This window comes from Natrix helvetica (genome assembly GCF_964273705.1).
Source record: "Natrix helvetica genome assembly, chromosome: 2".
NCBI lineage: Eukaryota > Metazoa > Chordata > Lepidosauria > Squamata > Natricidae > Natrix > Natrix helvetica.
Window position 1 is genome coordinate 157,029,625 of NC_138552.1, and position 26,576 is coordinate 157,056,200.

General features: G+C 37.5%; 1 protein-coding gene across 1 annotated transcript in view; it reads right to left on the reverse strand.

Annotated features, from left to right (window-relative positions):
- Positions 1-1,892: 1,892 nt before the first annotated feature.
- TDRP (testis development related protein) overlaps positions 1,893-26,576 on the reverse strand; it is a 31,734-nt gene continuing 7,050 nt past the window's right edge. Inside the window, exons 3-5 of the mRNA XM_081943617.1 lie at positions 18,386-18,451; positions 6,853-6,956; positions 1,893-6,457 (exon numbers count right to left, since the gene is read on the reverse strand). Coding sequence (XP_081799743.1) covers positions 6,112-6,457; positions 6,853-6,956; positions 18,386-18,451 — 516 coding nt within the window. The 3' untranslated portion in view covers positions 1,893-6,111. The remainder of the gene's footprint in view (positions 6,458-6,852; positions 6,957-18,385; positions 18,452-26,576) is intronic.

Here is a 26,576-nt window from a genome sequence, read left to right on the forward strand (position 1 = left end):
GAGATCACCAAAGAATCCTAAGCTCATCCTACCTAAGAAATTCTAAAAATACTCTGAAATAAGGCAATGACGAATGTGATTCAATGGTGAATGTGTTTGATGCTTCACATTGGAAATACTCAAGTGAGTGACTCAACTCTAAACTAGTTGTAGTTAATATAAATTTATAATTAACAGGTTTTTGTGACAAAAGTTTCTGTTGTGGTTCTGCAAGTGTTGTCCAGTATGGATAAACCAGACAGGAATCATAACCGGTTGAGCTAATCCTACTTTAATGTAACGTAAAGCCACATTGAAAGAATTTTGCAAGTCTGAAAGTAGAATCCTTTCCACCCATCTCCTTTGCAGCTTGAGAAACTGGAGAGGATCCTTTCTGAGCCTCTTGCCCCAATCGCTATCCAGTTCTGGGCTATGCTGTCTTAAATTTGACTGTTCCTTTGCAGCCTCCTTTTGCCCAGACTCCCAAGGTCATTACAATAGTTGACTGCACAATTCACAGTACGTAAACTTATTTATTGGACTTAAAACAATCGGAGATTTTGATGCTTTTAAATGAAGATTTTCTGTGATTTTTCACAATATTTTAGAACAGGGGTGTCAAAGTGGTGTTGTCACATTGTCACATGATGTATTGTGAGCCCCCCCCTTTCGCTAAAACAGGGACGGACATGGCCAGTGTGTGATGCATCTGGCCCTCGGGCCCTGAGTTTGACACCCCCGTTTTAGAGGTCAAAACAACACTATTTTCCATGTGTAAATCTTTTTGAGTTTTCTCACTGCTTTATCTTTTTTCTTTACAGGAAAATATATGTTTAGGAAAAGATAGAATAGCTGCATGATGCTATTTATCATCAGCATTAGGAGCCTCTATTTGGAAGTGCCTAGATTGCTTATTAAGGCTATTGATTTTTGCTTGATTGTCATAATTTGTTTAGAATTTCAAATTGCAATTGCAATGGTCAAATTGTTGCTTTGTCATTTTAAACTGTGCCTCATGTGTCGCAAAATCTGGTTAGTAAACAAGCAAATACTAGAGCATTAGGAGTCTATGTAATCACCAATTCCTTTGGGGCTAGCTACAGGAGCCAATAAAATGGGTAGAAACTGTTAAGATGAATATGTAATTAATATCAAAAAGGGCCTTTGCTAAAAGAGAGTTGTGGGATAAATATGATAGAAAGCTTTTGCCTAGTGTGACATTGCTAGAATAATATGCTGCTTTATCAGCCTGCCTACTGCTATAAATCTGCTACAAAGGTCATTCTTGGTGACCTTACGCAAGCTCTGGAAAAACATGTCCAAAAGTAATTGAATATTATAGAGAAAATTGCTTTAAAATATACTTAAAGTTAGTAAATAATTTAAATATGTGTTAAATTTAAACCCATCTTCCCTCAGTTGTCTTCTTTCCTGAAATTTTCAGTGCAGAAAGTATACAGAGATTTCAGTAAAGAACAGCTTGGTTATTTTCTTGCAAATTTTTCATAGGATCCCTCAAAAAAGCCTCCCCCCCCCCAGAAATTTGACTCTTGTAATAACTTTTACTATGCTTTTGATTTTTTAATGTTATTCTATGTTATTTTGTTGGCTATTTAGTTTTATTAGGCATTGCGTTTTTACTGACTTTTTGCCCTAAAAGTGTGGGAGACAAATATAAAAAATAAGCAGCAGATTTTTACTGATTTTTGGAAGAAAACTTTAAGCTGAGATGCTTAAAGGCCTAGGAAGCTGACTCTCCTAATCAAAGCAAAGCAAAGCAAATTAATCAATGGCATTTACACAACTGTGGCAAACGTATGCATGCAAATCCTTTACAAGTACAGTAAATAATAGCTATATTCTGCTATATTCTACAGTCTTTGGAACATATAATCAATAGAATTAAATGAAAATTTTCATTAGTTTGGTTTTAATTAAGTTTTTATTCATTTGTGAAAATACTATTTTTAAGTAAAACTAATAAAATACAGAAAAGGAAACATGAGCATTAAGTGACTAATTAAAGTCACATAAAGTGTTTCACCTTCATTGATTTCAAGCCAAGAATTATGCATAGATGTAGTGAAAAGGCAACATGAACAACATATGAGGCATTACATTTGTGCAACTTTCAAGCAATGTTTTCAAAACTAATATAATTAAAATCAAATAGTTACAAAAAGAAATAGGTATATATTGTTTAAAGGAAGGCTGACACGTATCAAAGTAGTGATACATGAAAAATGCAAATAATAAGTTGTCAAGCAAATATTCACAAAGAAAATTATATTTTAAAAATCTACAAAAGCACATCAATAAATTATATTAAAATTTAATAATTGCCTTTAAGTATTAAGTAGTTCTGCTTTAGGAAAACATGGACCTAAACCAGCCAAAGTGAAGGACACTTATATCCCATGAATTTTGATAACATACAGAAACCAATGTAATAGTGTGCAACTTTTGATAGACTCTGTGCATGTTTATAAAAGAAGTTCCATAGCTTTAATATACTAGGCAATACCTTATACATCTCAAATTTTCACTTTAGGCCTGATCTTTGGACCTTTTTCCTACTTCCAAAGCACACAGGATCCAGAATTAAGACCAAATAGACCATATTGCACATTACTGCACACAAAAGGATCTAGCAGAGCAATTGATAGCATTTTAGAGTTTCTATGGCTAGCCTTCACTCAATATATAATTTGCAGTGCAGGTCAGAGAGGAATGATTTGTGTCTGTGGGTTTTGTGACGGCTGTATTAAAGGATTGCCAGTCACGATTTCAGCCAATGAACAGAACAGCTTTTGTAACAGTGGGGCCCAACCATCCATATCAGTTCTGCTTCTCAGGTAGATTAGCTTCATCATCACAACTCATTATTAATACTGCAACAGCTTAAGCCAACACATAGGATGCAGATGTGGAATTTGTTTTACAATAGGATTTAGTTTTGTAAATCTACCCATCTTTGTCTATATAAATATAGGACAAATGTGTGAATATGGAATTAAACTGGACATCACAGAAATGACATGAAGGTGAAATACAGGCACTTGACTGGTATAATATGCAAGGCAGAACTTCTATCTGTCACAGTATAAAATTTTTTTGATAAATGGTAAGTAAGAATACATATTTAACTCTTTTAAGTTTCACTCCTGGATTTGTTTTTATGTCGCATCTCAATGCCAACATACGTTTGCTTCTTTTGTATGGTTATCTTCCATAAACTGTAAACCAAAGAGATCTTTGCATAAAGAAAATGGCTATATTCTGGAATTACTTTCAATTAATTTAAACAAATTAGGGCACACACTAGACATAGGCAGTAAATCACTTTTAACAGAATATGCATATTTGTATAATTTTCTCTGAATTTTAAAGGGGTCTTAATATACTTTTACTTGCAGTGGTTTGGATACTCTGTTTTAATTTGCCCAAAGAAATATTTTTCTAAATTCTTAGTTCAGCTATAATGGTACTATAAAATCCCATTCCTGCATAGCAACTGTGTTTAGGCTACAATTTTACAATTTGGTATTTGAAAAGAAAAAAAAATGTCTATCATTCCTCAACATAGGACTGATGCCATTAGCTTGAAATACAACTTGTCAATAGAAAAAAGAAAAGCAAAGCACAAAAGGATTTGTTAATAGCCCACTTTCAAGATTCAGGCTGGTTGTGGCAGCCTAGTCCACCACAATTTTACAATTGCCATGCAAGTCACTTGATCACAAGATACTGCTTGGCATAAGGGCATCTCGAAATGCAATAGAGCAGCAAGGAAAAATTCTGTATACTCAAAGACATAAGACAGCACTGACATGGTGGACGAAGGATATAAAATCTTGTGGTATGACTGAGAGATAACATATCTCTGGATTGTAGCCTTAATTTATGTCTATGTAGTATGATATTTCATTTTTTAAATATAATTTGAAGCTTTTACCTGGAGGGAGGAATTATACCTTGAAATGTTCTGCATAGTTATAAAACAGTCTTGTAAAAAAACCTGATTCTTAACAAAGAAATTTTGAACACAGATTTTTAGTTTCTATATTGCTAAACAGCCCATTCTATAAGCAGTGGCATGCATGCTCAATATTGGTTTCAAGTAAGGATTGGTAACTAAGAGGCAAGATATATGCTACCATCCTCAATTAGATACTCATTTTGCAGAACCTGAAATCAAAAAATAATCAAAGTTTTCTAAGGATGAGGAAGAAAACAGTAAATTTCTCTAACCAAACATTTCTATAACAAACTGTTATAATTCAAGGCACTTTTAATATTTTCTTCATTTTTGAAATCAGTAGTACTAGTAGTTAACTGAGCAATGGCTCTTTGGTAGCTTCTCATTTAACTGTTAACTGTCTTCTCCAATTCAAAATTACTGGATTCCATTCACAAGGACATATGTGTAAAATAACTTTTAACAAGTTTTAATCTCTAGTCTTTGAGGGAACTTCATACATGGAGCAGTCAGAAGACTGGAAAAGATGCTTATAATGAAGAATGCAAAAAAAGCATTTATCTAATGTGTTTCCTTGTTGATTTGAAGGAAGTTGTTCAAACAAATTCATTGAATCTCTTTCTTCTCTCATGGGGGCACAAATGCATACAAAAGTACAGTGTCTTCTATCATGCTAAGCGCATACATGGGACAATTTTCAATAAATGTATATATAAAAATATCCTGTTGGGGAAAGAATCCCCACATTAAGGTTAAGAGTACATTTCTTCTGTTCTCCTTGCACTGTGAAAAATTCTTCTTCTTTAGTATTAAAGTTAGCAGCAGCTAGCAAATAAATTGTGTAACAGCAAATTAAAATAAGTATTTGTAGATAGCCAGGACAGAATGTTTGTCTCCATGAAGATGTAAAGAAAGAACATAACCAATTAAATCTTACATAGCAGCAAAGATAAAGAGGATCATGTGGACAAAGGATACAAGGACAAAGATTGAAAAGCAATTAGTCTATAAAAGGATTGTGCATAAACTGAGTGATAACATTTCTTACAGGCCAGACTTTATGAAAGGCTTAATTTCTTAGTTTTCTAAATAATACAACAGCCTAGAAATACCTCATAAAATGCAATGTTATTACCAGCAATGATGGTAATACATACAATGACTCAGCTGAGTAGCAATAACAACCTGAAAAGTTTCCATATTATTCACATTTGCTCAGATGAGCTTTTGCTTCTATTTTTGCTACAAAGTGGAGTCATACTATATGCAACTACTTTTGTAAGAATAGAATGTGTGCTTAGGTTGACATCCGAGTTGTATTTGCAATATATAATTCAGGATGATTGCACTTCTGCTTTAGTTGAGTGATAGTTCAACACCACAATATGCAGAAGCATTATTAACATGCAGAAACAGTTTTTATTTTGTTGCAAATATGCATCTGTGGCATGTGTGCAACAGAAGAAAAACATTGATGTTCTTGCACTTCATGTTTGATTTGGTATTTTAGAAAAATGCAGAAGTTTGGCAGGTCAAAATGTCCAACTTAAGAACCATTATAAAGCCGGAACAATGAGGTATCAGCTATAAACTAGCATTTTCACAAAACAGGGAAAGCATTCAAAAAATTTACCTGAAGTTCAAGAAATCTAAATCTTACATTAACGCAGTCAATATTCAACCAGTGTATATAATTATTTCAGTTTTTAAAGAGCAACTCAAGATAAGACAGTGTGAATGTGGAAATTATAGGCACAAAGTTGGTGTTAAACTTTGTTCAGTGAGGAAATAGTAGGTCTAAGAAACCAATGAGTCAACTATTAAAGAATTTGAATAATGCAGTTCTGTAAAAAGATGCAGTGTTTTGATTTGGTTTAAGTACATACATAAATCATTTAACCTAAAACAATATTTAGAACATTCCACATCTTTTGCAGACACATGCGGAACAAAACTTGCACTTTTTCCTCTGGACTGGATGGATCCAAGTATTCTGGGGTTGGTGATAGCATTAGTGGAATAGGTTCATAATATTCTAGATGTAGTTTAGAAATGCATGTACCCATCCCAGATTCAGACTGGCTATTCTTGCAGAAAAACATGGAATACACTGAAGCCGAAATGCTCTACTTTGTCATAACTAACACTTTATATCATTCTAGTTCTTCCCAGTTATCAGTAAGGTTACCTTTGCTTTGTCGCCTAATGCTGACCAACCTTCCGGCTGATTTAATACTCCACCTTGAACTATTCCCTGAGCTTGCCAGGTTTGTGTACTTTGTTGAGCCTTTGGTTTCATCTTCCCAACCTGACCAAGATGAAGAGTCACTTAGAGTATTTTCTGCATCATTGAGGTGGTCGCTGGCAGGAATCTGGGGAGGTTCCCATCCTTCAATCTCATCGGGCTTCCTGGAATGGATGTTCTGTTTTATCACCAAGCTGTCCCAAAATCCACCTTTCTTTTCTGATTTCAAATCTTCTTTAAGTTTCATATTTGTTCTGGAGACAATAAATAGTTTTATTGGAAATCATATGAAAAAGGAAGATATTTAATTGTCTAGGTCAGAGTAGATTAACATTGTTTGATCACTGGATGAAAGATGATGATTAGGATTTCTATGAATTGGCAACTCTAGCTGTATTAGTGGGAATAATGCCAGTTTCCCCCCATGTCATCTATAACAATCACAGCTCCAATTCAATGCAAATTTTTAAACAGAATGTTTTGTTAACAAAACCGGTACAGAATTTAAGTGTATATTGTCTAATTTTCTGGAATCTTAGTTACTTTCTCCTGATTTATTGCCTTGATTCTAGCTTCAATAATTTGAGTAAACTTACTACAAGATAACTTGTTACATTTAGTATCATTTTACACTCCATTATATACATACCCTTTAGATTTTGGAGATCTACATCCTGTTAATAATTGTTGTTCATCCTCTTTATTAAATATGGAGGTTACTTCTTTCCAACCCCGAAAACCTGCACCTTGAACCTAATAATGAATAATATAATAAAAATATTTATAAATAATTCTATGAAATATGGCAACACCGCAGAAAAGGTTTAATAGTTAAAGTATATTGTCTTTCATAAATTTAATTTGAAATTTCTATTGTATCTTAGTTGCAACTTGTTTTAAAGCAATTGTAGTGCAATAATAGGCCTTTAATAGTAGTAAACCCTTAAATTCCCTAAAAGATTTCTATGCTAATTTCTTCTGGCTTTACATTTTGAAGAATCTGAGAAAAACATTAGATTCAGATTCAGCCCATGTCTAAAGTGGAGACTGGCAGTCTGCTCGCAACTGTACACAATATTCACTGACCTCCAAATATAATTTTACAAATTAAAATGTATTTTTAAAAAATGTTAAAAGTGCCAAATTCTCATGACATTTCTACTACTTTATTTTTTTAAAATTACTTTATTGGTGTTCCTAATCTGCTTTAATATTTATACGGCCCAGAAAACAATAGCAATGCTTTAGTCATTAATCTAAATATTGCATAGTAACTTTGTAAGTTTTTTAATCTATACTGCTCAAGAATTAGATATGTTAAATTTGTGCTTTAGTGAAAATTACTTGCTTAGATCTATAAATAAAACAAATATTATAAATAACCTGGATTTTAAACCTGGTGTTGCTTACAATAATTTATTCACCTGTATCAGAATCAGAAACTTCTCACCCCGATGTTGTGGGATGTACCAGAAGTCTTGAGCCAGTGGAGGCTTTTGAGTCTGGTTGAAATTGAACCCCAGAGTAAGATACAAGTTGTTCTCTGTGCAGATAAATCTTAAACTTCTTCAGTAATAATTCTGAATAGAGTATACTTCTCTTGAAAGAGCAGATCTGCATATTGGAAAGCTCTTGATCTCATAGCTATTCCAAAGTGCATTATGGCCAGCAAGCCCAGCTTTGCCCAGCTTCAGTTGAACAAAGTTGAGCCCCACCCTGACACAGAAGGCCCCAGCCATGATGGCTCATGTGTTTATCCCAGTGGTGACTTGTATACTATACTTAACATCATTACCTAAGCTCTTACAGTGCAGTCTACATATGCCTGCCTTTCTACACAACTTGGAAAGTATGACTGGTGCGAAATACAGCAAACTAACTTACAAATTACTCATCATGCTCACGTAAGGCATGTCTTACAATCATTGCACTGGACCCTATTACATTTCTCTCTGCAATTCAAAATCTTGGATTTAATCCATAAATATTTATATGACTTAGCATTTACGGACTTACAGCATCCTCTTTATGGGGATGGCACATCCAATTTATCTGCACAGTACATAATTCTCACCAAGACTTTTGCTTATTCTCAGATTTGTATGTAGGTGGGGAGGGACACAAACAATGGTTTTCAGCTGTGGGCCCCTCTTTATAGAATGGCTACTCTCTGGATGTCAGGCTAACATCCTCACTGCTGGTCTTTCAGAATCCACTGAAGATTGAATTGTCCCAGAGGCATTTGGGGAATGAAAACTATCACTATTCTGTTAATTGGATTGTTCTGAATTGCCAAGAATTGGGTGAAAGTCAAGTGTCATACAAGTTTAATAAATTATTAAATAAACATTAAACATGAATAATTATTTGCATTATTGCTTTTGTTTATTCTGATGTTTTGTCTCTGAGAATAGTTTTACACTATTGTATACTGATGAAAGTCATTTGAGATTCAGCAGTATAAAAAATATAAAAAATAAATTATCCTTGTTCTGAAATATGAAATCAGTTCATCATATCACCAGTCAGAACTATGCCATTTTATATATAAGACTTCAGCTGTGCCTCACTGTGCCTTCCTGGAATATAGCAGAGAATCAATTTTTATTTCTTAGTCAGTTTTAAAAATCTGCTGATTATAATGGGTTTTTCAAAAATTTTGTAAATGTTGAAGCACTGTAAATTTATAAAGAGAATTTGAAGGTTGTTGGCTTTCTACACTAAATCTAAATTATACATTATTTGGGTAGGAAGAAATGTTTAACTGAGGAATCTCAAGTAAAACGTTAAGAGCATGACATTTAAAAAACTAAAAGAACTTCGAACCATCCCATTCCATTCTCCTTTCCTCTTCCTCTTTTTTTGGTCTCCCTTGGCGGGAAAAAAAACCCTTAGTGCTTTTATGGCCACTAAATCACACTGAGTCCTCACTCTATTACAATGTACTATAATACTGCATATATTAAATATTTGTGTGCCACTGTTTTAGTGATGTTTCTGATTAATAAATACATGTAGGGAAGTTCAATCTCGTCTGGTAGCAACTTTTGTTTTAGGAAACATTCAAAAATTCTATTGCAGGATGTACTATATATCAAAGGAAAGTTTTAAATTGGGCCTCTTCCTGGAATGTTAAAACAGTTTCCCTGTAGATTGTTTATGCATTGGGGGTGGGGGGATAATACATTTTATGGCTTAAATGAAATTCCTGTTATTTAAGTGATCACTTTTCATATTACCCTTTAAAATTCACCATATGAGACAAAATATAGCATAATTGTATATCATAATGCAACACTGAAGACGGCATTTAATTTTGTTGTACCATATGCAATGACAATAAAGTAAACTAAATTAAAACTAAACTAATATCTTGTTTGTTGTAGTAAGCTAATGGTTTTATCAAGGAACTAATAGATTTTTAGTCAGAAGAAATCCAGCATGAAAATATATAATTTTATATGTTTGTTTGTTTTTTAAAAAATCCTTGGCTTGCTTTTTGAGAAATTTAAATATTTTAAATTACTTAATAAATTATTTAACACACTTTATCATTACTGCAGATCCTAACTAAAGTAGTGTCTTTATGTTCATTATTTTATATATAGAAAGTATGATGCTATATTAATGGTTGACCTTCCATAAATAATGAACTGATTATACATTGTAATTTAAACTGCACATAATTGAACTCTTACATTTCTATCACTCCTATTTATCCATATATTGTATGTGAGTGAAAGAAATGCAATCGTCATTCAGTTTATTATATTAAAAAAGAATCAATAATAAAATAAACAAAGTAGTAAGAATTACTAGTATATGCAGAGGAATTTTAATTCAAAGTTTATAAACTAATGTTTATTAAATTATCTTTTTATCATTTTAACACATGATGGCTCAGCAGTTAAAGACATTGAATTTGTCAGTTGGAAAGCTGAAAGCCAAGGTTCGAGATCCGAGCATCGCATGAGGGGGCGAGCTCTTGTTCCTGCTCCAACTCCTGTCCTTCTAGCAGTTCGAAAGCATGCAAATGCAAGTAAATAGATATCACTTTGGTGGGAAGGTAAGAGCATTCTGTGCGCCTCTGACATATAGCCATACTGGCCCACATGACCATGGAAATTGTCTTTGGGAAATGTTGGCTCCCTCCCTCCAGGAAACGCAAATGAGCACCATGACCTAGAGTTGACATGACCGCATAAGGAATATCTTTACCGAAGATACCTACAAGATGATTACTAAACAATGGATAATTGTCACAATGTGTATACTGGAAACATGAAAAAATTGCATGATTTGATAAGGAAAAATAGGCTTTGAGAGGGAAGTGTTCAAAAGTGCTTCAAAAGATTTTTAAAAAGCCTGCTCATTGTATTAATGATAACTTAAGGATAGCAGAGAAGGCACAAACTCCATAGTGGAAAGTTATGTTGGTCAGGGGTCCCCAAATCCTGGGCCACTACTGGGCCTTGAGACTTTTGCAACCGGGCCGCAGAAGTAACAGGTGAGTTTGCGTGACAGAACCATTTTCTCTCCCCTCCCTGCCAGTCCACAAAACCAGAAAGATTGGGGAAGTCTTATGTAGGTAGCCTCAACTCACAATTCATTCTCTTAGTAACTGAAGTTACAAAAATGCTGAAAAAAGTGACTTACAACTGATCCTTGCACTTATAACCATCACAGCATCCCCACGGTCTCCTGATCAAAAATTGGCAATTGGCATGTATTTATGATAGTTGCAGTATCCCAGGGCCATGTGATTGCTATTGGTATCCTTTCCAGTTGGCTTCCAACAAGCAATGTCAATGGAGGAAACTGAATTCACTTAAGAATGGTCTGAATCAATAACAACCAGATAATTCGCAAAAAATGATGTAAAATTAGGCATGACTCACTTAACAACTGCTTCAATTAGGGATTGAAATTGCTGGTACAATAGTGGTCAAGAACTACCTGTATTACCGTGTTTCCCTGAAAATGAGATTGGGTCTTATATTAATTTTTCCTCCAAAATACACATTAGGGCTTATTTTCCAGTTAGGTCTTATTTCCAGGGAAATGCGGTACTAAATGTGTCTGAAAATCATGCTAGGGCATGATTATTTCCGGGGACACATGGTAGTTTTACATTACTGCTAATGATAATAGATTTATTGTACACAGGACAGTATGACTTTTAATTTATTAGTTAAACTTTGCATGATTGCCTAGAACTGTGATGGCAAACCTATGGCACGCTTGCCACAGGTGGCACATGGAGCCATATCTGCTGGCACACGAGCCGTCAGCTCCAGCGTGCATGTGCGCATCGGCCAGCTGATTTTTGACCTTTTGGAGGGCCGGGGGAGGCCATTTTCACCCTCCCCAAGCTTCAGAAAAGCTTCTGGAGCCTGGGGAGGGCGAAAAACAGGTCCAACGGGCCAACTGGAAGTTTGGAAACAATCTGTTTCAGCTTCCGGGGAGCCGGGGGAGGCCATTTTCACCCTCCCCAGTTTTCAGAAAGCATCCAGAACCTGGGGAGGGCAAAAACGGCCTTCCCCCACCCCCCCCCAGAGGAAATACCAAGCTCAGCTTGGAGGTGCGTGGGGAGGGAAGCATGGGGGGGGGGAGGACTGTGCCTGCATGCACATCCTCACATTTTGGGACCCAACAACAAAAATGTTAGCTATCACTGGCCTAGAATATTTAATTTTGGAAAAGATTAAAAAAAAAGATAAACTTTTATTAAAATCTAAATATAACTATCTTAAACTGTATGACATAGTTAGCAACTTAGTTTTAAAATTATAAGATGTAATATGTACATTTATTCAAACTTTTTTTAAAAAAAGTTTTTTTATTTTATTAACTTTACTTATGTTAAATTATACTTTAAAATGTAGCAGAAAAAGGCACGTTTCTTCTGAACCATTTTCACAAAACTACATGGCATTTTGTAATTCAATATGCTGTATAGCCATTATCTATGCTATCGCTATGTTCATCCATCAGTAGATCTCTGTCTCTATATTCAAAGACATAAAGATAGATGATGAAATCTATAAATTCATAATTCTTAACCAGCTGAATCCTATTATGAAATCTTTTGTTCACATGCTAAATATCAAACCATTTACAATATTATCATTAATCATGCTATTAAGGTTCATCGCACAGTCAGACAGGATTCAGACAGGATTTAGTATCTACCGACTGAGTCCTTCCCAAGGATCTGGGAGAGGAAGATGTTGATGTGTGATAGTTTTAGGGGTATCATCGCAGGATGAAAGCTGTTCTGAGTAAAGTTGCCTTTGGCAATTGACTGATAGTGAATTTATAAATGCTGATGGTATTCAAGTCGTACTTTGGTTGTTTTGGGATTGCACCAAGGTGCCTATTTCTATTTGCATTCTTTTGCCACAGTTGTTCAATTCGCAAGTCTTTGTATTTTGCTATCTTTTCCAGTTCTTTCTCATCTATTCTGCTGTCTCCAGGTACTGCCACATCCATTATCCAGAGTTTCCTGTCTTATTATTGACAATTGCTAATAAGAAAGACAAAGAAAACTCTGGATAATGCCTATAGGTTTGAATTCTAGATCTCAGAGTACTTCAGCTTTTTCATTTTCTATAGCTTTCTTTATTTTATGGTCCCACCAGCTCTTGCTTGCAGGCAATGGTATTTCTTGCAGATCTTCCAGTGCACCTTTGTTATTATTATCTACCCATATTTTTCTGAGTATAAGACACACTCTTCCCCCCTCTAAAAGTGGTGAAAATTGTGGTGCGTCTTATACAGTGAATGTCATGAAAGCCCCGCTCATCCACTGGCACATTTTTGTCCTCCACGCATCGTGTTTTTGGCTTCCGCATGCTCAGTTTTTGACCTGTTCCAGGTTGCGGGGATCGCCACAGCCCATTGCCACTTCTGCATCTCGCATTTTTTGCCTCCGCGCATTGTATTTTCGGCTTCTGCATGCTCTGTTTTTGATCCATTCCAGGCTGCGGGGATTGCCACAGTATATCATCGCCAATCGCCGCCCCAATGTGTCACATTTTTGGCCTCTGCATTCCCCATTTTTGGCATTTTCAGCTGGTTCCAGCCACCTGGAACCAGTCAAAAATGCAATGCACGTAGGCCAAAAACACGACATGGGTGGTGATGGGCTGCAGCGATCCACGCAGCCTGCAACAGTTGATTGGGGGTATTATGGGAGGAATACCTGCTCGTGCTGAGTCAGGCTGCAATAACATGCTGAAGCTGACCAGACTGTTTGCTGCAAGGATGCTAGCCAGATGAATACTAATGGATGCTGGTAGGCAGAGGCAGTTTTTTTTTTCCTCCCCAAAACTAATGTGTGTCTTATACTTCGGAGCGTCTTATACTCCAAAAATATGGTATTAATTAATTTATTATTAATTATTTATTATTATGGTATTTACATGGTCACTCAACTCGCATCCAGGGATTCTGATGGCTTACATTAAAATCCATAATGTAACCATAAGCATCTCTCTCTCACAGACACACACATACATCAGTAGTACTGAGTGTGCAGCTTGCTTATGTACAGTGTTGGTGGAGGTGTGGTTCCTTCATTAGGGTATGTTTTCTACTTGATTGTCTGGGTGTTGCTTGCTGGAGCAGATATGTTGTCTTTTTTGTTTCATTCTTAGCTTTTCTATTGCCTTTTTAAAATGATATGTAAATGAGGCGTATCTCTATGTGGCTATTGATGGCTGATTTATCTAAATGCCAATTTTCCAGAATTCCCTGAATCTTTTTGGATTTAGCTTGGTCTGGATGCTTACAATTTCCCAACTGAAACTATGTTAAAGCCTGTCCTTGTGCTGTGACATTAAGTTTTCATCATGCCTCTCGAGTGCTTTTGGTGTGCACAGATGTGCTCTGCTGCTCTATTGCTGTCTCTCCCACATAATGGCTGTTATAGTTCTTACACTCTATGTTGTACATGTGTCCTGTTTTTGTTTCTTGGATTACTGGGTCTTTTTGTTTACTTAAGATATTTTGAAGGGCTTTGGTTGGTTTGTGTGCCACGGTCATGCCATGAGGTTGTAACAATATGTATGGCTGTGTTATCCCTTTCATAGCATGTCTTGGTTTGTGCTATAGTGGCTTGAGTAGTCAGGCACTTTTTGATAAAGTTGTGTAGGTATTCATTTTGTCAACATATGTTGTATGGGTTATCTGTTTCATTTTTCTGGTGTTCTGGATTGCTGCAATGTATTTGTATTCATCTGAATAATAATCATACATACTTCCCTTGTGGGAGTTGGGATACTATGGAGCACTTGGTTAGTATGGTTTGTTTTTCAGCAGACTTGCTTTTCTAATCTATGAGGGAGAAAACTACACCCCAACACTGCCAAGGTGAGCTATTATACATAAACAAGAAGCAAACTCAAAACTCACTAGCAATGAGGATGTTATCTAGTTGGGTAATAAAACATCATCAAGGAAACAACCAAGCTCAGAGTGTACCAAGTACTCCCCAGTCAATAATATGTCCACCCAACTGCTAAAGATTTGTTACATATTTAGAGAAGGTGTTGATTTTGGTTTGGGCAAAATTTAAAATTAATTCCTTCTTGTTGCCATATGGAGTGGTTGCAAAGCTCTCTTAAGGCTTACTGGAGCCACAGATAAAATTGCAGCATCAACGGTATACAAAAATATACTGATACATCTACTCACTTGTTTAGGAAAATGAAAGCATGCTTCCTTAGATGAGGCCCCAGTAATTTATGTATTAAATGAAACTGCAGTCAATACACATTTGATTAACTCATTTTCTTACGGATATTACTTTAGTGACATGTCCATGATTGCTATATTTCATTTTCAGTCTCGCATCCTCATAAATTTTAAATATCAAAAGCTGCAGACATTTTTCTACTGAAGTGTTTTTAAAGTGTTAGTACAGCTAGTCCTCAACTTACAACCACAATTGGGCCCATAATCTGAGTTGTTGAATGAAGCAGTCATTAAGCAAGACACCATGTGATTGCTTTGTTTAAAGACCGCAATCTTGGATCTCCCAATAGCAGTCTTTAGGTAACTATGCACTTCACCTTAAGTGTGCACAGAGGGGAGGACCCAAGACCCTTAATGGGGGGCAGGAAAAAGGCCAAGGTCTCCCACCATGCTTGGGAGACCTGGGCTCTCTTCTTGCCTCACTGTAGAGAACAATCACAAGAATGCTGGAATTTGCTAGCATTTTCATCAGATTTGAGGTATCCATTCCTCGAGCATGCCATAAAAGGGACCTGAAATCTGGCAAAAATTCTAGGGAACATTACTGTTCTGGAATGCTCAGAATGCTGGCCTTTGTTGGTGTTTTCTCCTTCCCTCCAGAGGGGAAAACTCTACCAAATTCTTCTGGAGGGAAAAATGCTAGCAAGCACTAACATTTACTTTGTCAGCCTAATATTAGCCTTCACTAGATTCACTCCAAAAAACAATAGGGTTCTATGTATGGATTGGCACAATCAGACATTGCCAGGATTCTCTTATAGCTTTCATTTTTGTCATGGTTTAACTGTTTATTTATTTATTTATTTATTTATTTATTTCTTAGATTTTTAGACCGCCCCCTCTCCCAAAAAGGGACTCGGGGCGGTGTACAGTCGATGCAAATAAAATACAGTCATAACAATAAAATACATTTAAATACATTTGGAGGGGGAGATAGGCTGTACAAGAAATAAATATATTCTAACCCTAAAAACATCCCAATTAAAACCCCAAACCCAATTAAAATAAAATAAATCCCCGGGAGGTAAAAACTAAGAAAGTGCCAGGCCAGCTGATTGAAATAGGTGAGTCTTTAACTTTTGACGGAAGGAACGGAGGTCGGTGGTAGTTCGAATGTCTGGGGGGAGGTCATTCCAGAGGGTTGGGCCCATCACAGAGAAGGACCTACTCCTAGGTGTCGCCCGCTGGCATTGCCTAGCGGACGGCACCAGGAGGAGCCCCTCCCTGTGTGAGCGAATAGGTCGCAGGGACGTGTGTGGTAGGATGCGATCCTGCAGATAACTAGGTCCTATGCCATGGAGCGCTTTAAAGATGGTGATCAATACCTTGAAACGCACCCGAAAGGCCACAGGTAGCCAGTGCAACTCGCGCAGGAGAGGTGTTACGTGGGAGTAACGTGTACTCCCCATAATAACCCGCGCGGCTGCGTTCTGAACTAGCTGCAGTCTCCGGATGCGTCCCAAGGGAAGCCCCATGTAGAGGGCATTGCAGTAGTCCAGGCGAGACGTCACCAGCGCATGAGTGACCGTGTGCAGGGCAATCCGGTCCAGTAGGGGGCGCAATTGGCGCACCAGGCGAACCTGGTGGAACGCCCCCCCTGCCACGGCTGCCACATGGTCCTCCATTGACAGCCGGGCATCAAGGAGGACGCCCAAATTGCGCGCCCGCTCCACAGGGGACAGTTGTTCGCCCCCTATGGCCAGCGATGGAGTCAGCTGGCTGAACCGAGGTGCCGGTACCCACAGCCACTCGGTCTTGGAGGGGTTGAGTTTGAGTCTGTTGTCCCCCATCCAGACCCCGACGTTTTTGGATTTCTGTAAGTCAGATGTTGAACAAAAACAGGCTTTCTTTATACAGTTAGAAATGTATAGCATCTTGGCACTCAAGATCAAACCAAATATGGTGCATATTTGTATGTTTTCTGGAAATGAAGAATTGCGATGTTGTTAACATTTGCTGAAACAACTTAATTATAGCTATCCAGCATAGCATCACCCAATGCATCAACTGCAGGCTCTGATGCAATCAATTTGACAATCATAACTTCTTGCTGAGGAATCATTCAATGCAAGTGGGACAGAAGTCCTTCATTACAGTTGCATTACAACAAGGTGATAATTGTAAGCTATCAAAACTCCTTCAAAATAAAGTACCCAAGAAGTGACTGCTTTTAAGACAATTGCTACAATAAACTTTGAAAAGTGGGGGATTAAGTTCTGCAATAGCCCAGAATAATTATTTACACAATAAAATCAAGACGGCATAGTCAAGGATTATTTGGATAGATTTCCTCATTGCATTACTAAAATAGGACTCTATTTTCTTTAATACTGCAAGTCATAATCTGTTTTCTAATTTTATTTCTTTAACCCTCAAAATATTGATATATAGACAATTTCAAAAACAGGTTTAAGGACTAGTTCTTACACATAGAAATGTAAAGATGACCTTGAGTTTGAGTCTTTGTGACTCGTGTAATTTTCATTGCAATATTTGTTACAGAATTAGTTTACTATTGTCTTCTTCCAGGTTTGTTTTACTCTCCCAATTTATTCAACAGTTCTGGAATTAGTACATGGTCCCCCATTAGAACTGGAATGGGAATGGGATGGAATAGAATAGAATACAACAGAATACAATACAATAGAATATTTGGCCAAGTGAAATTTGTCTCTTGTGCAGAAGCTCTCAGTGTATATGCAAAGCAACAGATTAATATCATCATCATCTTCATAATCAACAACAAAAGTAATGAAGGTAAGTACCAAAGGGATCTGACCCTGCTTAGATTCGGAGAACAGTTAAAATCAACTAGATGCTGCCATTTGCTAAACAGATTAAACAGCTAAATTTTCCAAAAGAAATTTATCTATCCAGCAGAAAAATTGATTATGTAACATTAAAATTTAGATCACCAAAGCAAACAAAGTAGAATTAGTATCATACGCAATACGTCCTAACATAAAGAACATAAACTGAAGTTTTATTTTGTTATGAAATACAAACAAAAATATACCGTGTTTCCCAGGAAATAAGACAGGAACCCCCCCAAATAAGTGCTTGGCCTTATTTTCGGGGAGGTCTTATTATTTTTGAGGTGCAGGACGTGGTGAGTGTGGTCACCTAATGGCTGCTGCTGTGTTGCAATATTTTCAGGCAGGGCTTATTTTTGGGAGAGGGCTTAGTTTAGCGCATATGCTCAAAAGCCTGATTGGGCTTATTATCTGAGGAGGTCTTATTTTCAGGGAAACAGGATACTTAATAATACAATGTAAGAATGTAAAGGTTAATAGAATATAATAAATCATCTTGTTACAGTCATAACAAAGAAATCTTGCTTGAACAAAATAGTAGCGTGCTTAAAAGATTCCCAACAGGGAAAATCCAAAATAAAGTTTAAATTCACATCTCAAAAATAAACAAACCTTTGTTGCGAGTTGTGAAACAGAAGATGTTACTTCATCCTGAAGACATGAATCCTTGTTCTTAGTCTAAAAAAGAATAAATAACTATAAATTTCAAGAGAGTTTAACAAATGTTTGTGAGGAATAAGAAATAACAAGAATAGTTAATATTGTATAAAGACACTATTGGTATATAAATAATGTACTTGGTCCATATTCAGTTTCCTCTCCTATTGTTTTGTTAAAAACAGATCTATACTTTCCATGGCAAAACATTCATAAGCACATGCCACTTGAACAAAGAAGGGAAGCATCCAAATAAACTTAGTAATGTAGACCAAATTCTTCACTGAATTTCGATTACAATATATCTACTACTATGCTAGCTGAACATGAGGAAACGCATACCTGAAAGAATAAATACAGAATATACACAGAACAGAGATTACATTCCAAAAAGAAAGATGAAAGATAACAGAGGTATCATAAATGTCATAGAATTCATCAATATTATGGAAAAAGAAGGCAGCAGTAATATTTCTAGACTTGGAAAAAGCCTTTGACAATTTGGAACAGGCTGTTTTTACTAGAGGTCTTAAACAGGATTAATCCTGGAGAAGAATTTGAAACGTATGGAGAATATATAGCCAAGGCAAGCAGCAAAGATGAAATACTCTCCGCAGGCTTTTCAATTAGCTAAGACACAAGGCAAGGATGTCCACTATCCCCTTTACTTTTTGTGACTACTCTGGAAGTCGTGACAAGATATGAAAAGATAATAGATAATTGGAATGAATAAGAAATACAGGATAATATGAAATGCTATGCATTTGATGTAGTACTAAAAAGTAGTACAACATGATTATAAGCACAAAACACCATAGTTGATGAAAGTAATAAAAGATTTGGTTGCTTTTATGAATATAAAATCAATTAAAGAAAAAAGATAACAAGGTGTTTAGTTTACAAAGAAGAAAATGTGAAAGAGACTGGTTGTGAGATAATAAAAGATCCAATGAAATATTTAGGACTTTACCTGATAGGATACAATAAAGACCTATTTGAAAACAATTACACCAATGATTTTTTTTTACTTTAAGCACAATTATAGTAAGAAAGATCCGAACATATATGCCAACACAACATATCTGTACTCAAGAAATAGATTGAAGACATTGCTAGAATTTCTTAATGAAGAATAATGACAAGAATCAATCTGGCAATTGGAAAAGACAAACAGAATTGGGAAATTAAAATTGAACAAGGAGGGAATGGGAAAAAAATTCCACAGGAAAAGTTTAAACAAATCCAAGCAGAAATGGCTCCCTCATATACTGCATAGCTTATCATAAAGCAAGGCAAGCTAAGTTGCTTGGAATATGGTTCCTGAAGAAAAGGGTGACGTTTTTAAAAAAAAAATCAAAGCGATCCAAATAGAAATAAACAATAATCATAGATGTCCAAAGTATAGTATAAAAATATTCAAGTAGCAATTTGCAGCTAGGGGAGAAAAAGGGGCTACCAGAATGCTTTTTTAATGTAATTTTTAAAATCTTTTTATCACCATTTTTTATTTTTAACAAAATTATAACCATCATTTCTCTATGTATACACATTATTTTCCTTTCTCTTTGTTTGGGGATTTAGAATGTTACTGACAACAAAGCAAAATCTGTTTCCATATAATCTTTCCCAAGAATACGGACATCAAGTTTTTGAGATAATTGAGCAATTGTTAATGCCTTTATTTTTATTAGTAAGTTACTTGAAACCTTTATACACTGTCCAAAGATGGTAGCTCACTTTATGTTTTGAATGACACATCTATGAGTGGGATGGTACAAATTACTGTACTGGCCATACAAAAATTGTCAGCTTAAAATACTAAAATGACCAAGGACAGTAAGGTTTTTTTTTTAATATTCCCACTTACTATGACAATAGAAAATTGCTGCCATTGTTGTGGAAGACAGAGCTGGTAGCAGCTGGGAATGAGTTGTTGTGCCATAATCCTAAAGTTGGTGAGAGTAGAAATGGGTAGGCTTCTGCCCATCATGAGAAGCAGGGTAGTATAAGGACATAAAAAAGCAAGCTCTGATAGGAAGAGCTTTGGAACACAGCAAGAGCTGATTTTCTGGAATGGTAGAGGTTTGATTACTATCAACTACATGCTATTTTCAAATTTATCAAGTAGCACTGGAGATTTTATGACTTATCTCTATCCAGACAGCAACACTTCCCACTTTTTGTAAAACTAGTTTACAATATTGATCCACTTATCTGTAGATCAGAGAAAAAAGGTGCTATTGATACTACTACTACAATTAAAATCTTTCAAACAAGATAAACTAGCCAAAGAGTTTAAACTCATCTTTTTCAAATGTTCATAATTACCAAGTCAAAAGATATAACTCAAGGAATATCAAAACAACACTTGCACATTTATTCTTTTGTTATGATTTGAGTGTATGTGGTTTCCTGAATAAGATTAAAGGTAAATAAACTTCTCAGGGTCACTTAAGTGAGATGGGTGGTGTAGAAATGATAGTATGATAGCCAGATATACAGATGTGTTATGAATGGCAGTAGAAAGTGGATGGTATTTATGGGCTTTGCGAAAATGGAAGAGTGAAAGATAGAAATAAATATAAAGAAGACACTATAGTATATAGGCAGTGCTCGACTTAGAACAATTTATTTAGTGATCATTCAAAGTTACAATGGCACTGAAAAAAGTGACTTATGATTGTTTTTCATACTTACAACTCTTGCAGCATCCCCATGATCATCTGATCAAAATTCAGATGCTTGGCAGTTGGCGCATATTTATGATGGTTGCAGTGTCCCAGGGTCATGCAATCACCTTTTTGCAGCCTTCTGACAACCAAAGTCAATGGGGAAGCCAGATTCACTTAACAACCTTATTACCAACTTAACAACTACAGTGATTCACTTAGCAACTGTGGCATGAAAGATCATAAAATGGGGCAAAGTTCACTTAGCAACTGTCTCACTTAGGAACAGAATGTATAAAATTAAGTATTCCTTCAAGTTGGTTGCCTGAGGTTTTCAAAATTGTCTTCCACACTCCAAGGAAATGAGGGTCACATGCCCTACACATCTGTAATGGTGTGCGTGACAGGTTTACAGCTCTATTCCAAGTCTCATCTTTATCTTCAAAGTGACAATAAAGTTATTCTATCTGAGACTTGGGATACCAGAAGAATGAGGGAGAGATGGAGGAATAGAGTATAAGTGGCAACTGGCAGAGGCCCAGATGGGCATCTGTCACTATGTCACTGAGACTAGATTTAGACATTTCTGATAGTGAACACTATAGTAAGATCTGTCCACCTTTTAGAGGATATGTATATGCATATCACCTGAGGTATTAGAGGGAGAGGCGAAAATGCGTATAATAGACCTAGTGGCCAGTGGCATTGAGGAGTGTCTGTCCCTTCTGCATCGGTGCATTGGAACCTTGAAAAGAACAGGGAAGGCCGAGCATTCTCGGGAGTAGCAAACAGGCTGAGCACCGGTAGACAGAACCTCTGCGTCAGCTGGTGGAACAGAGATGGATGTAGCTGCCACTGCAAGCTGCTGATGGTCATCCTGCTCAGCTAGTCCGCTGTCACATTGTCTTCCCCGGAGATGTGGTCCACCCTCAAGGACTCGAGGTGACTGCCTACGAAAATAGGGCCGACCTTTGCGGTCCTGTTTCTTGGTGATCGCTGGTAAGATCTTCCATTTGTCCTTGGACTCAATCAGGACAGAGTCCAAGGCCTCCCCAAATAGTTTGCCACCCTTGAAGGGTGCCGAAGCCAGCTTCCACTTAGCCTTCATGTCTGCCTGTCAGTGTCATAACCACAGCAGACGGCAGGTGGTCACATTTGAGGCCACAGCCCTTGATGAAAATTTTGTGGCGTTAAGTGAAGCATCGGCTGAGTACTCGACCGCTGCAATGATTTTATTCACGTCCTGGCGTGACCTAGTATCCCCAGCAGGGAGGTTGGCTAACAACTTGCGAAGCCAAAATAGAGCTGCTCTGCTGAAGTAGGAAGAGAAGGAGGAGACCTTCAGGGCCAACCAGTGGCCATGTGAGTTTTATGACAGGCCTTCTCCACCTTCTTCCTTTCCGCTTTCAAACCCTCCAGCAGATCGGCTGGGAGGGCCGAATTGGAGGTCAGAGCCACTATGGGGTCATCCACTTGTGGGAGCTTCAAGAGCTCCTCCATGGCTGTTTCTACCGAGTAGAGCTTCTTGTCCACCCCACTAGGATTGGCCAATGACCCAGGTTGAAGCCATTGTCGCTGGATGATATCCAGGAACAGCTGCGGCGCAGGAACCAACTCCTGGGGAGGAGTGATTTCTTTAAAGAGGCCTGCGCCTGGGTCCCCCGGCCCTATAGTCTCCTTGTTACCCTGATCCGTGGCATTCTTATCCGATTGGACGGGAAGACCCATTTGGATGGATGAAGCCCTAGCCTTGGTCAGAATGGCCTTGAACATTGTGGGCTTAAATAGGCCAGAGAATACGGTGGCGTCGGGGGCCAGATTCTCGTCCTCCGACAGATCAGGGGCATCCTGTCCACCCTCCTCCACATCAGATACCTCGCTGACTGCTGAGGAGGCAGGAGGGGAGGCCCCAGAGGATTGGGGCACAGCTCCAATGTTCTGCCCTCTAGCTTTGGCTTTGCTCAGGAGGGGCAAGGATAAACCCAGTTGTTGGATGCCATTGGCAATCCCCTGTGATATTGCCGATTCTACCACCTCCTGCATTGCTAGGGGTAACTCAGGAGCCTCCCTAGCTGCAGGACCAGTGGGGGGAGCCTCTTCCCCCATTAGGGAGCAGGCCTCTTCCAAATTTACCTCCTCCAGAGAGGAAATAAGAGACCTGGGGGAAGCTCTGGAAGGGTTGGGAGAATCCATAATCCCCATCGTCTGCCAGAGAAGGGGAGGCCAGCACCAAGGGAATGTCTGCAGAAACTGGTGGAATAGGTGGTTCCCTGGTTTGCACAGCTTGTGCTTGGGCACTAGCTGCCTTCTGGAACTGTTTCTCCAGGGCCTTCTGTCTCCTTTCTGCAGCTTTGGAGGCTTTCTTGGCCTCGTGCTGTTTCCCTTTTGCAGGGCAGCCTGCACTGTTCCCTTTGGCAGCAGGGTTGGGCCTGCTGTGTTTGTTAGGAGGAGGCTCAGCTTGATCTCCGGCTTCAGACACGTTCTTGTTGGCCATGTTACACTTTTGCACAGTCAGAGCTACAGATGAGAGGATCCCAATAATGCAATAGCTCTGGAAGTCCGCCCCTTCAATTTAGTCCCAGTCCAGAGGAAAATGGGGCCTTGCCGGAACCAGCAACGGTCAGCAATATTTTGGCACCAAAACGAAAGTTCCGAGGTGCTGCAGATCTGCGCAGTGGTAAAGCAAGGAATGGCCCGAGAGAGCCAAACTCCTTGCAGCCAAGGAGTAGTCAGTAGTCTTCCTGGGAAGGGGGAGACCAGCCTGGAGACCCAGAGCGAGATCTCAAATTAAAAGGCCCTCCCAGCGGCGATCTGCTGTGGAACCAGGCTGCGGCAAAGCAAACGGCTTGAAAATAAAGCGTGCCACTTTTTTTCTTTCCGAAATGGCCGCCACAATCTACGGAGCGCACCGGGGAACTGCCTGCAGGTCGGAGAGCTCAGTAGAGCCTCCGTTCCAATTTTAAAACAACTGCAGCAAAAATTGGAGGGTTCCCTACCTACCTACCTGCCCTCGGAGCTTGCCAGCAGCCGCTGACGAGCGTCCCGATGGTGCATCAACCGCGGTGGTCACAGAAGGCAGCCGCACTCCAAGCACCTGTTCCGCGCTTCAATTAGGTGTGAACTTTATTCAGTTAGTTTTGGAATGATCCTAACACTATCTGCTAAACACAAAAATAAGAAAAGAGGCTACACTAACTGTTTAGAGAGCTCAATTCGCTGCTCAAGGTCTGGAACGCCCCAACTGCATCCTTTTAGGGCGACTGAGTTTTTAAAACTGAGCTCCTGAGGGGAACAGGAGGCATGGCTACACAAAGATTTGAACTCAGTCCTTGGGCAGCAAGCTGAAGTTAACCCATGCTTGGACACTCCAAGCAGCGCCTAGGAGAACTAATAGTTAACAAAGAATAATTTGAATTGTTTCCCTAAAAATTAAGTACTTTATTAGTATATTAACAAACTTTATATTAATTAGTATCAAATCAAATAACACTATAGTTTACAAAGTGTCTTTTTATGCTGGCAGCATCTTCCTCCAGAGTAGATCTCATTAGTTCTCATAAATTAAGTTACTCAGGTTAAGCCTGCTTGACAAGCTATGCCTGCTTCATAGAGAGTTCTAATAAAAATACAGCTCTGAAGGAAATGGCATCCAATAGGTTTTGTTTTCTATCAATTTTTGAGGTAAGCCACACATAAATATGAAGGAGCAAATGTATTATGACAAAAGAAGAATCTGGCCATTCTTCTTCCCATTCAAGTCAAGTTCCAGCTCACACTCATAGTTTGCACTGTGAACAGTAATAATTATGCAACCAAATACCAAGCGAAATTAAATAGCAACAACAACAACAAAATAATCATAATGAAAACTGGACTGCTTCTTACAGAGAAGTTTGCAAATTTACAAATACCCCCAACTTTATATCAAAAGATTTACATACTCAAATGAACTTTATTTAATTTAAACAATTCTACCTTTATTTCAGTGGATGAAGCAAAATTTTATATGTATATATTCCTACTTCTCTTGTAATTTTCAAAGGCCATGCATGCAAGTAACATCCTTGTTGCATATTTTAATGGCCTAATTTAAGCTAGTAATCTAATGTTATACTCTATGGTCAAACTCCTATTTCTCTCACTAAATATTCAAAGGATAAGACTCTTCTTATTTCAGCATTCCTGAGGTTCAGCTTGTCTTATGCTGTTTAATACCTTGGTAACAAGCTTTCAAACTTTGGGAGAAACTGTGCCAATTCGTTCAATATTTCTAGAGGAATGTACACATATTTTTTCTAGAATATTATTTTAAAATGTACAGGTATTCAAGGGGTTAATTAAATTAGAACACAGCTCTTTTTATAGAGATTAAACTTTAAGCCTATTTTTTGCCTCTTTCATTTATATTAAATAATAATCATTCATTCCATTGTTTATGTTGTGGTAGGAAATGCAATCTTACAAATCCAGACTGCCAAATCTGAAATCTGCTACATTGATTGAAATCTGTTTGAGGTAATAATTGGATTTCCTAAACACAGACACACATATTTCCCATCCATATATATATATACACACACATATACACACACATACACACATACATACATACATACATACATATAATGACAACATATGTCATTATATATCCTCTGCATTTTCTATACATTTAAAACATTAATTGCTGTCATTTAAGAATTTATTGACTGACAGGGAAGGAGGAAGGAAGGATGGGTTTTTGATAATATCTGCTAGCTTCACCCAAGGAAACTCAATTGGGAAGCTGGCAGAGAGTTGGAAATTTCCCCCACTGCTTTTTTGGCCACCTTTGATCATTAGGTTTCTCTGTTGAGGTAAGGAAATATTTCTCAAATGATGACCCAATTGGTCATCACTTTTATCCAATTTCTGTTTGGAAATCATGATGAGGGAGATTTTGTTTTTAAAAAAAAACTCAGGAGGAAAGATTTGGATTAACGAATCTACAAATGTTACAAAATCTGTATGTACAAACATTTCTACTGAAAAAAACATAGTTTCAGTATATAAAGCTGTGTAAATAAAACTACATAATTCTACTCCCTATTAGAAACATGAGGAAAAATATTTATTGTATAGGAAGGGCTATCTCACTGAACACACAAAAAAAGTCAGTGTTTGGTTTAGCTTGTGATACCTTGACACATTTAATTCCAAGCAAACTTTTCCCAAGCAGAAAATAAGAACAATCATTTAAGCAATTTTTCTTCATAAAAGGATGCCTCTGAATAGTAATTTGTGGCAACAAGTGGCAACTAAATTATCTATTACCGTATTTTCTGCTAGAAGACTTCTTCTATGCAACTGACACTCTTGACTATACACTATGAATACAGGAAAATATATTATGTCCAGCCTTTTTAAAATATTTAATTACTCCTTAAAAGAAAAGAATTTCTTTACAGATGAAAACTGCTGGAAAATCTCAGCAGTGGCTC